A 13,758-nucleotide genomic window follows, 5' to 3' on the forward strand; every position below is an offset into this window, starting at 1 on the left:
GTTTGATCAAAGTGGTCAGAGAAGTGATAAGAAATGTGGACCTTAAGGGAAGAGGCTGGAAAAAAAGTAGACTGCAGATTATATGTATCTTGGAAAGAGAAAAGATGATAATATACAGGGTTTAGGTAGGAAAGAAAATGTTGAGAAGTTTAATTTAAGAAGATAGAAAGAGTAAGAGTAATCCAGATTCCAAGGACAAAAGGCACTCCTGAAAGGTAAAATATCATAAACAAGCTTTGTTTGCAAATTTGGGAATCTGAGTTAGACCATTCCCTTTATTTTGAGGGAAAGGATAACTTGGTCTTAAAATAATCTATATTTGTTGATCTCCTTCCTTTGTTTTTTCTGGAAAGAAAATTAAAAACAAAAATAAACAACAAACAAAACATTCATATCTGGGATCTACTCTAGCATTGTCTCTCTTTGACTTTAGAAAAGCATCATTTTAGCTAAATTTGATTAATTAATGAGGGAAATGAGACCCAGAAACCAATGCAAACTCTGCACTAAATGTATTATCACACTTAATTCTCACAACAATTGTCCAATCCTAGATACCTTTATTTTCTATATTCTACAGATGAGGAAATTTAGAGAATTGAGGAAACTTACTAAATCATGACTTTATTTTTCTCTGCACAGTAAGAAGTTGAAGAGGTAGGATTTATATTAGTCAGTTTTCACACTGCTGATTAAAAACATACCTAAGACTGGGCAATTTACAAAAGAAAGAGGTTTATTGGACTTACAGTTCCACATGGTTGGGGAGGCCTCACAATCATGGCAGAAGGCAAGGAGGAGCAAGTCACATTTTACATGGATAGTAGCAGGCAAAGAGAGGGAGCTTGTGCGGAGAAACTCCTGTTTTTAAAACCATCAGATCTTGCGAGACCCATTCACTATCACGAGAACAGCACAGGAAAGACCCACCCCATAATTGATTCAATCATCTCCCACCAGGTCCCTCCCACAACATGTGGGAATTATGGGAGCTACAAAATGAGATTTGGGTGGGGTCACAGAGCCAAACCATATTAGATTCAAATCCATATGTATAGCTCTAAAAAGTCTTTTAACCTTTATACTTACTACTTCTTTCTATTTATATATTACTCAAGAGTTCTATCATTTCCCCTTTGCTGCCTTTTCTTTTTCTGGACTATTAACTTTCTATAACTTTTGCCATGAAGGTATTTCTTTCTTAACCTTTTATTAATTATTCTATTCTTTTCTGAATGATGTAATTTGACTGTCTCTTATTACATAATTCTGCCAGAGTGAACTTCAAATTTCACTTGTACTAAACCAAAGCAATGCAAATGAAATTCACTCAATGTATTAAATACTCTTTTAAATGAAGAATAAAATATAGCATTTTTGTGTTAGTGACACATTATTGACATTTTTCGTTTTTCTCATACTTTTCGGTGTTTTGTTCTTGTTAGTGTTTTGTAGTACTCACCATTTTCTGTGTAAACCACTTCACATATTTCCTTTATTGAACATAGCATTTTATTGTTTTTTGCCCATTTCTCAAACTTTTCATGCTCATATTCGACTTTAATCTTAATTTTCTAAGACACTGTAATTCTAACCATTTGTAAGTTTGATTAGTGTTAACATCTCCACTCAAAGCTTTTAATAAAAATGTTCAATGATACTGGGTTTTAAAGGACTTCTGTGAAACTCTAAGTAGCATTTTCTCCCAATAAGGATACCTTACATTTATAATTACTTTTGGGGTTTGATTTTTTGGGGGGGCCAAAGGTCATGTTGTTTTATAGCAATGTCATTTTAACCAATAATTTAATTTTAGTTTCTCCCATCTATAGGATCTTAGTCATAGATGAAATTGTGTATACTTAGTATTGGCTTTAATAAGAATTTCTATGTAAAGCTATTTTGGCTGCAGGGCCTGTTAGTCATTTTGCCTTCTCAGCTGCCAAAATTCTAATTGTCCCCAAGGGCTGCCTGCAAATACAAACTCACTTAAAAACAAACAAACAGATCACATGCAATACTCATAACCTAGTGACTTTGGGAATGCATTTTCAGCTATGGCTCCTGCCGCTGGTCAATACTGGGTAATCCCAGTGAGTCAATAAAGAAATAATGAAGCCATGTATCATTGAACTCATTGCCCAAAATTTACCTTTCTAACATTTATCACGTGGAATCTGAGTCTTGGAATGTTCCTTGGTTTTTCTGTACTTTTTTGCAAGGCACTCTCTGTTAACTCAATGATTTTCTTAAACTATCAAGACAGATATCAAGCAAGATGTCAATCAAATCCCATTTTTTAGTATCTGTTTGAGTGTCTGCCAGAATAGATTTACTGTAGGTAAGTCTTCAAGCCAAAACTTTGTTTTCTATTTTCTTAAAAATAACAATAAAATACAGCTCAAAGGGACTGTTTTTGGTTATCCTTCAGAGTACATTTCTAATTGAGAGGGTTTTAAAAAGTAATTTGACGTTTTAAATTAAAGCAGAGAAAAAAGTCCTGTTATGTTGTCTCAGTGTACCTTCTATTATTGTCCCTTCTTTTCTGGGAATAATAAGTGATTGATAGAACACTTAGTTTTCTAATCATGCACTCTCTTATCTGATTTGACAAGTTAGCTGCTACCATTGTCATACCACAATTTAGAGCTGTAAGATTCTATGCTATTTTGAGGTGAATTGTGTCATAATTGTTTTAGGGTTTTTAAAAAAGGTTTTGATTATATCATAACCATATGAAATCTTAACTGATTCACAGAAGATTGCCAAGTGTGGTAGTTTTTTAAAATATCTACTTTATAGACAGTTATATGTCTACTTTATAGACATATTATTTTCAACTCCTAGACATGAACAAAAACTTATTTATTGAATAAACATTTATATAGGGAAAATAGAGATGCCCTGGTTCATTAAAACACATTTCACTAATAGAACAATTTAAATAATTGTCCTACAATAATACTAAGAAAAAAATAAGTGATGTCACCTTGGAAATATGTATAACAGATGAAGTATAACATATATGTCACTTCTGGTATGCAAATCACCCTGAGGGAAAAATATTCTTCAGGAAAAAAAATGCTTCCTGAGAAACACTTGGTGTTGGAAGAATAATTCACTTTATTTTCTATTTATGACACTCAACTCTCCACACTTTGGAGGCATATATTCTTATTAGTTTGCATTATGCAGCATGTTCATAAGAAAGAGACACAAAGATGCATTGGAACTAAGCAAACAAGAAATCAGAGAGGCAGACACGCAATGAAAACAATGGAGAACATTAAAGTTTTCGTTAAATGGGAGAACTGATTGCACACTATAGCTAAAATCTATGAGAAAGAGACAATTCGAAATTTAGTCTAAGCTGCTTTTAGTGATAAGACATATCCGGGGAAGCTTCAGCGTTTCAGATACATTTCCCTTTCCTCATCCAAAGCTTGTTTGCTGGCCTATTATTGTCATATTTCTCCTTCCTCAAATAAAACTCCTTTTAGCTAGCATTTTCCTGAGGAGAATGTACGGTAACAGTGTGCCCAAATGGAATTCAGGGAAGAATGAAAATAGGTGAAAAGCATTCTGGGTAATGAAAGTTAAAATTATAAAGTCTGTGCTCCAAACTTGAGAGCCTACAGTTCACGTGGTTTTTGCTAATCGACTAATCCGGTGGCTTTCGGTGTGGTCCCTGGTCCCGTAACATCAGCATCACCTGAGAATTTGTTAGAGATGCAAATTCTCAGGCCTCATCCTAGATCTACGGGATCAGAATCCCTGAGGATGGGGCCCAGCAACCTGTGTTTTAACGACTACCCCTCCCCACCTCTCTGCCACCAGGTGATTCTGGTGCGTGTTGTGAGGACCTTCGGGCTAAGCCCTTTGCTACGCGAAGTTTAGTTCTTTAACCAGTAGCAAAGGTATCACCTGGAAGCTATTTAAAAATTCAGATTCTTAGGTCCTACCCCAGACCTACTGAATCAGGACATGTTTTTAATAAGATCCTCAGATGATTTGTCTATACATGAAAGTTGGGGAGCACAGCGCTAGCCACAGTTGGGGAACACTAGTCATGGTGTTTGTCCTCTGAGTGCATAATAACATCATCTTGGGATCTGAAAAAGAATACCCTCAGAGGTTCTGATTTAATTGGTCTGGGATGTTGTCTGCACACTAGGGGTTTTTAAAAGGTCCCCAGATATTTCCAATGGGCAGGCAAGACTGAGAATTGCTGCTTTTAAGCCCTCAAACAGAGTTTACTTACTTTGGTTTCTGATAAGCTTCTTTATTTGGTTTCTATCCCTGGAATACCCCAAAGGAAATCTTAACCTTGAGTTGCGTTAAGTAAACGAGGAGAACATTAAAGGAATTAAGGTGATTATTTTCACCTAACTTTGAATGATCAGCTCACCTGGAAAGCTGTGCCTTCATTTATGGACTCTCTTCTGGAGGAGAATGTGGAAAACCTGGAGCAGGATTAGAGAAGCGATCATTCCTGTGAGAAATGGTTACAGGAATTTGTAAGGTTCAGGAAGCCAGAGTGATTTTCAGAAATGTACCTCAGATTTATTGCTCTCATGTTTGTCACTTGCCACTGCATTTGGAAGGGAATGGAAGGCTTCTACCAAGTCCCTACATGATCAGGTACTGCTCCCCTCTCCCCCTTATCTCAGGCCCTTTACCTCTCCCACTCTTACCTCTCCAGCCACAGCGGCCTCCTTCATATTCCTTGATGATTTCGAGAGTTTTCTTCTCTTACAGTGAATTAATTTACTGTTCTTTCTGTCTAAAGGACTTTTCTCTTGACTTTTCTTCTGGGTGGAGCTTTAACTTTCAGGTCTCTGCTCAGATAGGGAGTCTTCCCTATGCACTCAGTGTCTCCCAGTACCTTTCCAGAACAGAAGCCTATTCAGTGTCTTCTTGATACTTACTGTGATCTGTAATGATCTTGTTTGCTTATTTATTTTCTTGTCTATTATCTTCTCCACCAATAAGATTGATGAGGGCAGAAACTTATTGGTCTTATTTAATACTATCTATATTCCCAACATCTAGACTGGGTCCAGCACAAAGTAGACACTTGATAATGATTCATGAAGCGAATGAAAAATGAAGAAAAAGAGAAGACTTTGTGTACCATGATAATTATTTTCAGATATTTGAAGAACTGTAATTGGAAAAGGGTTTAAATTTGAATGGCCCTGAATGTTAGCACTAAAACCAAAAGGTAAACTGATTTTGATTTAATATACATAAGAAATTCACAAAACTGAAAAAATAGGCAGTCAAAGAAGTGAGCTGTCATAAGCGAATGGGTACAAGGTTCAGGGAGATGGCATCTTGGCAGGTTGTCAATCAGGTGACTTAAGCATTTAGAAGGTGATTGGTTTCAGTGGTCACTGACATACTATTAAATCTCATGATTATGAAAATTAAGGCTTTAATAATCATTATAATGATAAACTTGAGTTATTAATATTCTTCATTGAAAGAGTCAGGCAAGTAAGTTATTTATTTTGGAAATGATTCCAATAATATTAAGATAAAAGAGTTTGGCTATGTACAAGTATGAAGTTAATTTTCAAGAAATGTTAGCCATCCATAAATATCCATTCGTCAAGAGTTCCATAGCCAAGACCTTTCACTCTGTCTAAATCTGTGTATATGTATTTATGTTGATTGAATAGAGATGTGGTTAATACGATAGCTAATCTATAAATGATCTTATTGGCCTTTATTGGCACTGCTCACATCCTTGGTGGAAATGCATTGTCATAGTTAAATTTAACTTTTTTCTAGTAATAAAAAAGAAATTAATGGGCTTAGATAGTTCACACATTGATCCAGTGTCTATGCATTGAACAGATGTTTCACCCTACACTTCACTTTGATATTTAGACTTATTTTTGATGTTTCCAGTCAGCAAACCTCATCATAAGGATTCATTGGAAATTTTATAGGAAGACCTGAGACCTCAAGTAGTTAGTGAGAGAATGGTATCAACTAAGTAGTACTAAGGTAATTTCTACTGGGTAGCTCGATCTTAGTTATATGGTTTCACTCGGTGTCCCCACCTGAATCTCATTTGTAATTCTCATATGTCAAGGGAGCGAGGTGACGGGATAAATAGGGGTGGTTCCCCCCATGCTGTTGTGATAGTGAGTGAGTTCTCACTAGATCTGATGGTTTTATAAGCATCTGGCACTTCTCTGCTTGCACTTCTCTCTCCTGCCATAATGTGGAGCAGGTCCTTGCTTCCCCTTCACTTTCCACCACGATTTTAAGTTTCCTGAGACCAACCTGGCCATGTGGAACTGTGAGTCAGTTAAACCTCTTAATTTATTTATTTATTTTGGGGCACTGAGTCTTGCTGTGTCGCCCAGGCTGGAGTGCAGTAGTGTAATCTCAGCTGGCTGCAACCTCTGCCTCCCGAATTTGAATGAATATCCTTCCTCAGCCTCCTGGGGACTACAGGTGTGCACCACCATGCCCAGCTAATTTTTCAATTTTTAGTAGAGATGAGGTTTCACCATGTCGGCCAGGCTTGTCTTGAAATCCTGACCTCAAGTGATCCGCCTGCCTTGGCCTCCCAAAGTTCTGGGATTACAAATGTGAGCTACCATGCCTGGCCAAACCTCTTTCCTTTATAAATTACCCAGTCTCAGTTATCTATTTATAGCAGTGTGAAAATGGACTAATACACTTAATTTGGATATTCAGCAGTTTCTTTTTTATTGTTGTTGCCCTATGCTCTGTGTTAACATGAAAATTTTTATCAACGAGCTCAATAATTACAACTAATTCAGACAATTAATTACTGGAATGGCTGATGGAGGCCCTAACAGAGAATTAGACTCTGACTAATTAACAAGTTCACAGCAGTTAAATTATAGTTTACCATTACTACTGCTAGTTACATCGTTACAACCTTAGAGAAGAATTTCTTAACAAGCTGATAATATGGTCTGTGCTTATTTTCCACATCATGATGAAATTGTCACTGGCATCTCTGAGTCCTCAAATCTTTTCTAGGTTACATTTAATTATCCGCATTTTTCATTCTATTTACTCCTTTGCCCAAAATTGTTTTTCCATTCACATTATCTCCTAAATTTGGTCTTTTTGCTTATAACAGTCTTTTGTCATATTCTCATTATCTCTTCCTTGAATTATCAACTTATACAATGATTTTGGGAATGGGGTTGAAAAAACTAATAATTATCGGGGACTTTCTGTGAGCTAGGCATCATATAGACATATTTCAAATATTATTTAATTTTCAGAGCAATGATGGACGATACATTATTATGCCCATTTTTTGTATGAGGATTCTGCAGTGCTAAGATGTTTTGTAAATTAGATAAGTAGCTAGTTTGAACCTAGGTGTGCTTGCTTCAAATTTCTCTCCACAACACCCCAACTATCCCCAAAATTAGTGTGAGCACTTACTATGTTCTGTAAATTAAACTATGTAGGCTGATGGTTATGAAATTAATGAGGCATAACCCCTTTCCTGGGGGAACTTGTATTTCAGAAGGGAGACAGGCCTGTAACCAAGACAATTCTGCATCATAAGTGCATTTGAAAAGGGGTAGAATGAATAGACTCACAGAAAATAAAGATGATTGTGATTCACAGATGAGTAAAGAAAAGGGGAAGAGATATAGTAATAGGTTCTGGTGACAGTAGAGAAAATACAAGATTATATAATATAGAGAAAAATTCCTGCGGTTCTATTTTATTTTCTGGAAGCTGTGTTTCAAAATAACACTGACCAACGGATACATAGGCCAGCTGCATCCGGAGGCCCAATCCATGACAACTGGAACTGGGGACTTTCTTTCTCTCTCTCATGTCTACATTGTCTTGGTTGACTTTGACCCCAGAAGGGCTCTCTCCTCATGACCAACAGGAATATTACCTTTTTTGTTTTTAAATTTATAATCCTAGAAATCTTTCCAAGATTTTTCTGGTTTCTGTGGTCTGGTTTTCAAATCCCATGCAAAAAGGCAAGAACCTTTGTCTCTGTTTCCTACAAGTGTTTCTTTGTCTCTAATTGAATCATGTGCCCATCACTGAACCAATCAATACATCCCAGGGTAATGTGACATGCTGATTCTCACCCCTAAGCTGAATGTGGAGGCTCACCTGGAGCCCATGTGCTGAGAGGGAGGGAGAGGTAGCATCAGGGCACTGTTACCCAGAGGAACATGAATAGATGCTGGATGGTGAAATAACCAACTATGGGTATTCACTATTCTTCACAACATGTGCCTTGCTTGCATTTCTTCCTTCCTTTCCTTCCTTTCTTTCTTTCTCTCTTTTTCTCCTTCCTTCCTTCCTTCCTTCCTTCCTTCCTTCCTTCCTTCCTCTTTCTTCTTTCTTTCTTTCTTTCTTTCTTTCTTTCTTTCTTTTCTTTTCTTTTTTCTTTTCTTTTCTTTTCTTTTCTTTCTTTTCTTTTCTTTCTCAGTTCTGGGATACATGTGCAGGATGTGCAAGTTTGTTACATAGGTAAACCTGTGCCATAGTGGTTTGCTGCACCTATCAACCCATCACCTAAGTATTAAGCCCTGGATGCATTAGTTATTTATCCTGAAGCTCTCCCTCCCCCTGATCCCCATGCCTGACAGGCCCTAGTGTATGTTGTTCTCCTTCTTGTGTCCATGTGTTCTCATTGTTGAGTTCCCACTTATAAGTTGATGTTTGGTTTTCTGTTCCTGTGTTAGTTTGCTGAGAATAATATCTTCCAGCTCCATCCATGTCCTGCAAAGGACATGATCTTGTTCTTTTTCATGGTTGCATAGTATTCCATGGTGTATTTGCACATTTCTTTATCCATGTCCCTGCAAAGGACATGATCTTGTTCTTTTTCATGGTTGCATAGTATTCCATGGTGTATTTGCACATTTCTTTATCCTTGTCCCTGCAAAGGACATGATCTTGTTCTTTTTCATGGTTGCATAGTATTCCATGCTGTGTTGGCACATTTCTTTATCCAGTCTATCATTGATAGGCATTTGAGTTGATTCATTTTTTTTCTATTGCAAATAGTGTTGCAATGAACATACATTTGCATGTATTTTTATAATCGAGTGATTTATATTCCTTTGGGTATATACCCAGTAACGGGATTTCTGGGTCAAATGGCATTTCTGGTTCTAGGTCTTTGAAGAATCACCACACTGTTTTCCACAATGGTTGAACTAATTTATATTCCCACCAACAGTGTAAAAGTGTTCCTATTTCTCCACAGCCTCACCAGCGTTTATTGTTTCTTGACTTTTTAATAATTGCCATTCTGATTGGCATGAGATGGTATCTCATTGTGGTTTTGACTTGCATTTCTCTAGTTATCAGTAATGTTGGGCTTTTTTTTCATGTTTGTTGGCTGCATAAATGTCTTATTTTGAGAAGTGTCTGTGCATGTCCTCTGCCCACTTTTTAATAGGGTTGTTTGCTGTTTTCTTGTAAATTTGTTGAAATTTCTTGTAGATTCTGAATGTTAGACCTTCGTCAGATGGATAGATTGCAAAACTTTTCTCCCTCTCTGTAGGGTGTCTTTTCACTCTGATGATAGTTTCTTTTGGTGTCCAGAAGCTCTTTAGTTTAGTTAGATCACATTAGTCAATTTTTGCTTCTGTTGCAGTTGCTTTTGACATGTTTTTTCTTTTTTTCTTTTTTTGAGATGGAGTCTCGCTTTGCTGCCTAGGCTGGAGTGCAACGGCGTGATCTCAGCTCACTGCAAACTTTGCCTTCTGGGTTCGAATGATTCTCCTGCCTCAGCCTTCTGAGTAGCTGGAATTACAGGCACCTGCCACCACATCCAGCTAATTTTTGTATTTTTAGTAGAGACAGGGTTTCACAAGGTTGGTCGGCTGGTCTTGAACTCCTGATCTCAGGTGATTCACCCGTCTTGGCCTCCCAAAGTGCTGGGATTACAGGCATGAACCACCATGCCTGGCCACTTTTGACATTTTTGTCATGAAATCATTGCCCATGCCTATGTCCTAAATGGTATTGCCTAGATTTTCTTCTAGAGTTTTGATAATTTTGGGTTTTACATTTAATTCTTTAATCCATCTTGAGTTAATTTTTATATAAGGTGTAAGGATGGGGTCTAGTTTCAATTTTCCATATATGGCTAGCTAGTTCTTCCAGCACCATTTATTAAATAGGGAATCCTTTTCCCATTGCTTGTTTTCATCAGGTTTGTCAAAGAAAAAAATGATTGTAGATGTATGGTCTTATTTATAAGTTCTCTATTCTGTTTCTTTGGTCTATGTATCTGTTTTTGTACCAGTACCATGCTGTTTTGATTACTGTAGCCTTGTAGTATAGTTTGAAGTGGGGTAGAGTGATGCTTCCAGCTTTTGTTCTTTTTGCTTGGGATTGTCTTTGCTATACAGGCTGTCTTTTGGTTCCATATAAATTTTAAGCTAGTTTTTTTTTTTTTCTTTCTAATTTTGTGAAGAATGTCACTGATAGTTTAATAGGAATAGCATTACATTTATAAATTACTTTGTGCAGCATGGCCATTTTTATGATATCGATTCTTTCTGTCCACGAGCATGGAATGTTTTTCCATTTGTTTGTGTCTTCTCTTATTTCCCTGAGCAGTGGCTTGTAGTTCTCCTTGAAGAGGTCCTTTACATCCCTTGTTAGCTGTATCCTAGTATTTTATTCTCTTTGCAGCAAATATGAATTGAATTTCACTCATGATTTTGTTCTCTGCTTGTCTGATGTTCATGTATAGGAGTGCTTGTGATTTTTGCACATTGGTTTAATATCCTAAGACTTTGCTGAAGTTGCTTATTAGCTTAAGGAGGTTTTGGGCTGAGACAGCATTTTGTAGATATAGAATCATGTAGTCTGCAAACAGAGAGAGCTTGACTTCTTTATTCCTATTTTACTGCTCTTTGTTTATTTGTCTTGTCTGATTGCTCTGGCCAGAACTTCCAATACTATGTTGAATATGAGTGGGGAGAGAGAGCATCCTTGCCTTGTACCAGTTTTCCAGGGGAATGCTTCCAGCTTTTGCCCATTCAGTATTATATTGGCTGTGGGTTTGTTATAAATAGCCATTATTTTGAGATATGTTCCATCAAAACCTAGTTCACTGATTTTAACATGAAGGGATGTTGATTTTTATTGAATGCCTTTTCTTCATCTATTGAGATAATCATGTGGTTTTTGTCTTTAGTTCTGTTTATGTGATGAATTATGTTTTTTGATTTGGATATGTTGAACCAGCCTTGTATTCCAGGGATAAAGCTGACTTGATAATGTTGGATAAGATTTTTGATGTGCTGCCAGATTTTTATTGAGCATTTTATTGAGGAGTTTTGCATTGATATTCATCAGGGATATTGGCCTGAATAATTATTATTATTATTATTATTATTATTATTATTTTCTCTGCCAGATTTAGGTATCAGGATGATGCTGGCCTCATAAAATGAGTTAGGGAGAAGTTCCTCCTTTTCAATTGTTTGGAATAGTTTTAGAAGAAATGGCACCAGTTCCTCTTTGTACTTCTGGTAGAACTCAGCTCTAAATCTGTCTTGTTCTGGCCTTTTTTGGTTGATGGTCTATTTCTTACTGCCTCAATTTCAGAACTTATTGTTTGTCTGTTCGGGGATTCAACTTCTTACTCTTTTAGTCCTGGGAGGGTGTATGTGTCCAGGAATTTATCCATTTCTTCTAGATTTTCTAGTTTATTTGCCTGGAGTTGTTTATAGTATTCTCTGATGGTTGTGCATATTTCTGAGGGGTCAGTGGTGATATTTCCTTTTTTGTTTTTTATTGTGTCTAATTGATTCTTCTCTCTTTTCTTTTCTATTAGTTTAGCTAGTGGTCTATATATTTTATTACATTTTTCAAATAACCAGCTGCTGAATTCATTGATTTCTTTCAAGGGCTTTTTGTGTCTCTGTCTCCTTCAGTTCTGCTCTGATCTTGGTTATTTCTTGTCTTCTGCTAGCTTTTGGGTTTGTTTGCTCTTGGTTTTTTCATTCTTTTAGTTGTGATGTTAGGGTGTCAATTTGAAATCTTTCTAGCTTTTTGACATTAGCATTTAGTGCTATAAACTTCCCTCTTAACACTGCTTTAGCTATGTCCCAGAGATTCTGGCACATTGTCTCTTTGTTCTCATTTGTTTCAAAGAATTTCTTAATTCTACCTTAATTTCATTACTTACCCAGGAGTCATTCAGGAGCATGTTGTCAATTTCCATGTAGTTATGTGGTTTTGAGTGAGTTTCTTAATCTTGAATTCTAATTTGATTTTGCTGTGGTCTGAGAGACTGTTTGTTATGATTTCAGTTGTTTTGCATTTGCTGAGGAGTGTTTTACTTCCTTATGTGATCAATTTTAGAATAAGTGTCATGTGGCACCAAGAAGAATTTATATTCTGTTGTTATTGGGTAGCGAGTTGGTCCACTTGATTCAGAGCTGAGTGCATGTCTTGAATAGTCTTGTCAGTTTTCTGTCTCAGTGATCTAATATTGACAGTGGGGTGTTAAATTCTCCCACTATTATTGTGTGGGAGTCTAAGTCCCTTTGTATGTCTCTAAGAACTTATTTTATGAATCTGGGTGCTCCTGTATTGGGTGCATATATGTTTCGGATAGTTAGCTCTTCTTGTTGAATTGATCCCTTTACCATTATGTAATGGCCTTCTTTGTCTTTCTCTCTTTTTTTTTTTTTTAAACAAGCAAATTTTATTAAAGGAAAATTTTGCATGGTTTACTTTTCACCAGTCTGTTCTGGCATGCTTCTAATGATGTCAGAGTCACCTGGATCAATGATAGCCAGTGTGCACACTCTGTAGTATTTTCCACATACTGTGCCCAGTTCAATATTATTTCCACTGTAGTGATGGACACCAGTTTTAGCCAACATTGCATAGTACTCTATTTCAGATTTCCTCAAAGCTGGGCAGTTGTTAGCAAGAATGACCAATTTCGCTTTGCCTTGTCTGATCATCTTCAGAGTCTGCTTGTACCCCAGGACATACTTCCCACTTTTCATAACGAGTTGGAGCCTAGAGTTGATCGACTCCAGCGACTTTTTCGTCTTCTTTGCGGCCACCATCTTCCTGCCTCAGGTGCGGGAAGGCCCCCAAGCAAGAGCAGCCGCTAAGATGGCTGGGGAGCGAGAAAGGCTCTTTGTCTCTTTTGATCTTTGTTGGTTTAAAGTCTGTTTTATCAGAGACTAGGATTGCAACCCCTGCTTTTTTTTTTGTTTTCCATTTGCTTGGTAGATCTTCCTGCATCCCTTTATTTTGAACCTATGTGTGTCTCTGCATATGAGATGGGTCTCCTGAATACAGCACAGTGATGGGTCTTGACTCTTTATCCAATTTGTCAGTCTGTGTCTTTTAATTGGAGCATTTAGCCCATTTACATTTAATATTGTTATGTGTGAATTTGATTTTGTCATTATGATGTTAGGTGGTTATTTTGCTCGTTAGTTGGTGAAGTTTCTTCTGAGCATCGATGGTCTTTACAATTTGGCATGTTTTTGTGGTGGCTGATACCAGTTGTTCCTTTCCATGTTTAGTGCTTCCTTCAGGAGCTCTTGTAAGGCAGGCCTGGTGGTGAAATCTCTCAACATTTGCTTGTCTGTAAAGGATTTTATTTCTCCTTCTACTTCGCTTATGAAGCTTAGTTTGGCTGGATATGAAATTCTGGGTTGAAAATTCTTTTCTTTAAGAATGTTGAGTATTGGGCCCCACTCTTTTCTGGCTTGTAGAGTTTCTGCC

The 13,758-nt window shown here is 36.9% G+C and overlaps 1 protein-coding gene across 1 annotated transcript; it reads right to left on the minus strand.

Annotated features, from left to right (window-relative positions):
- Positions 1-12,688: 12,688 nt before the first annotated feature.
- LOC117064869 (60S ribosomal protein L30-like) lies at positions 12,689-13,176 on the minus strand. The gene has a single exon (XM_033179039.1). It carries the CDS (start codon positions 13,086-13,088, stop codon positions 12,741-12,743), a length of 348 nt encoding a protein of 115 aa, XP_033034930.1. The 5' UTR covers positions 13,089-13,176; the 3' UTR covers positions 12,689-12,740.
- Between the last annotated feature and the right edge of the window lie 582 nt (positions 13,177-13,758).

The sequence above is a fragment of the Trachypithecus francoisi genome, unplaced genomic scaffold (assembly GCF_009764315.1).
Source record: "Trachypithecus francoisi isolate TF-2019V2 unplaced genomic scaffold, Tfra_2.0 Lachesis_group2, whole genome shotgun sequence".
In the NCBI taxonomy this organism is placed as follows: Eukaryota; Metazoa; Chordata; class Mammalia; order Primates; family Cercopithecidae; genus Trachypithecus; species Trachypithecus francoisi.

What these genes read in the sequence shown, in the direction of transcription:
- LOC117064869 (XM_033179039.1), bottom strand. Translation starts at nt 13,088, where the DNA reads ATGGTGGCCGCAAAGAAGACGAAAAAGTCGCTGGAGTCGATCAACTCT.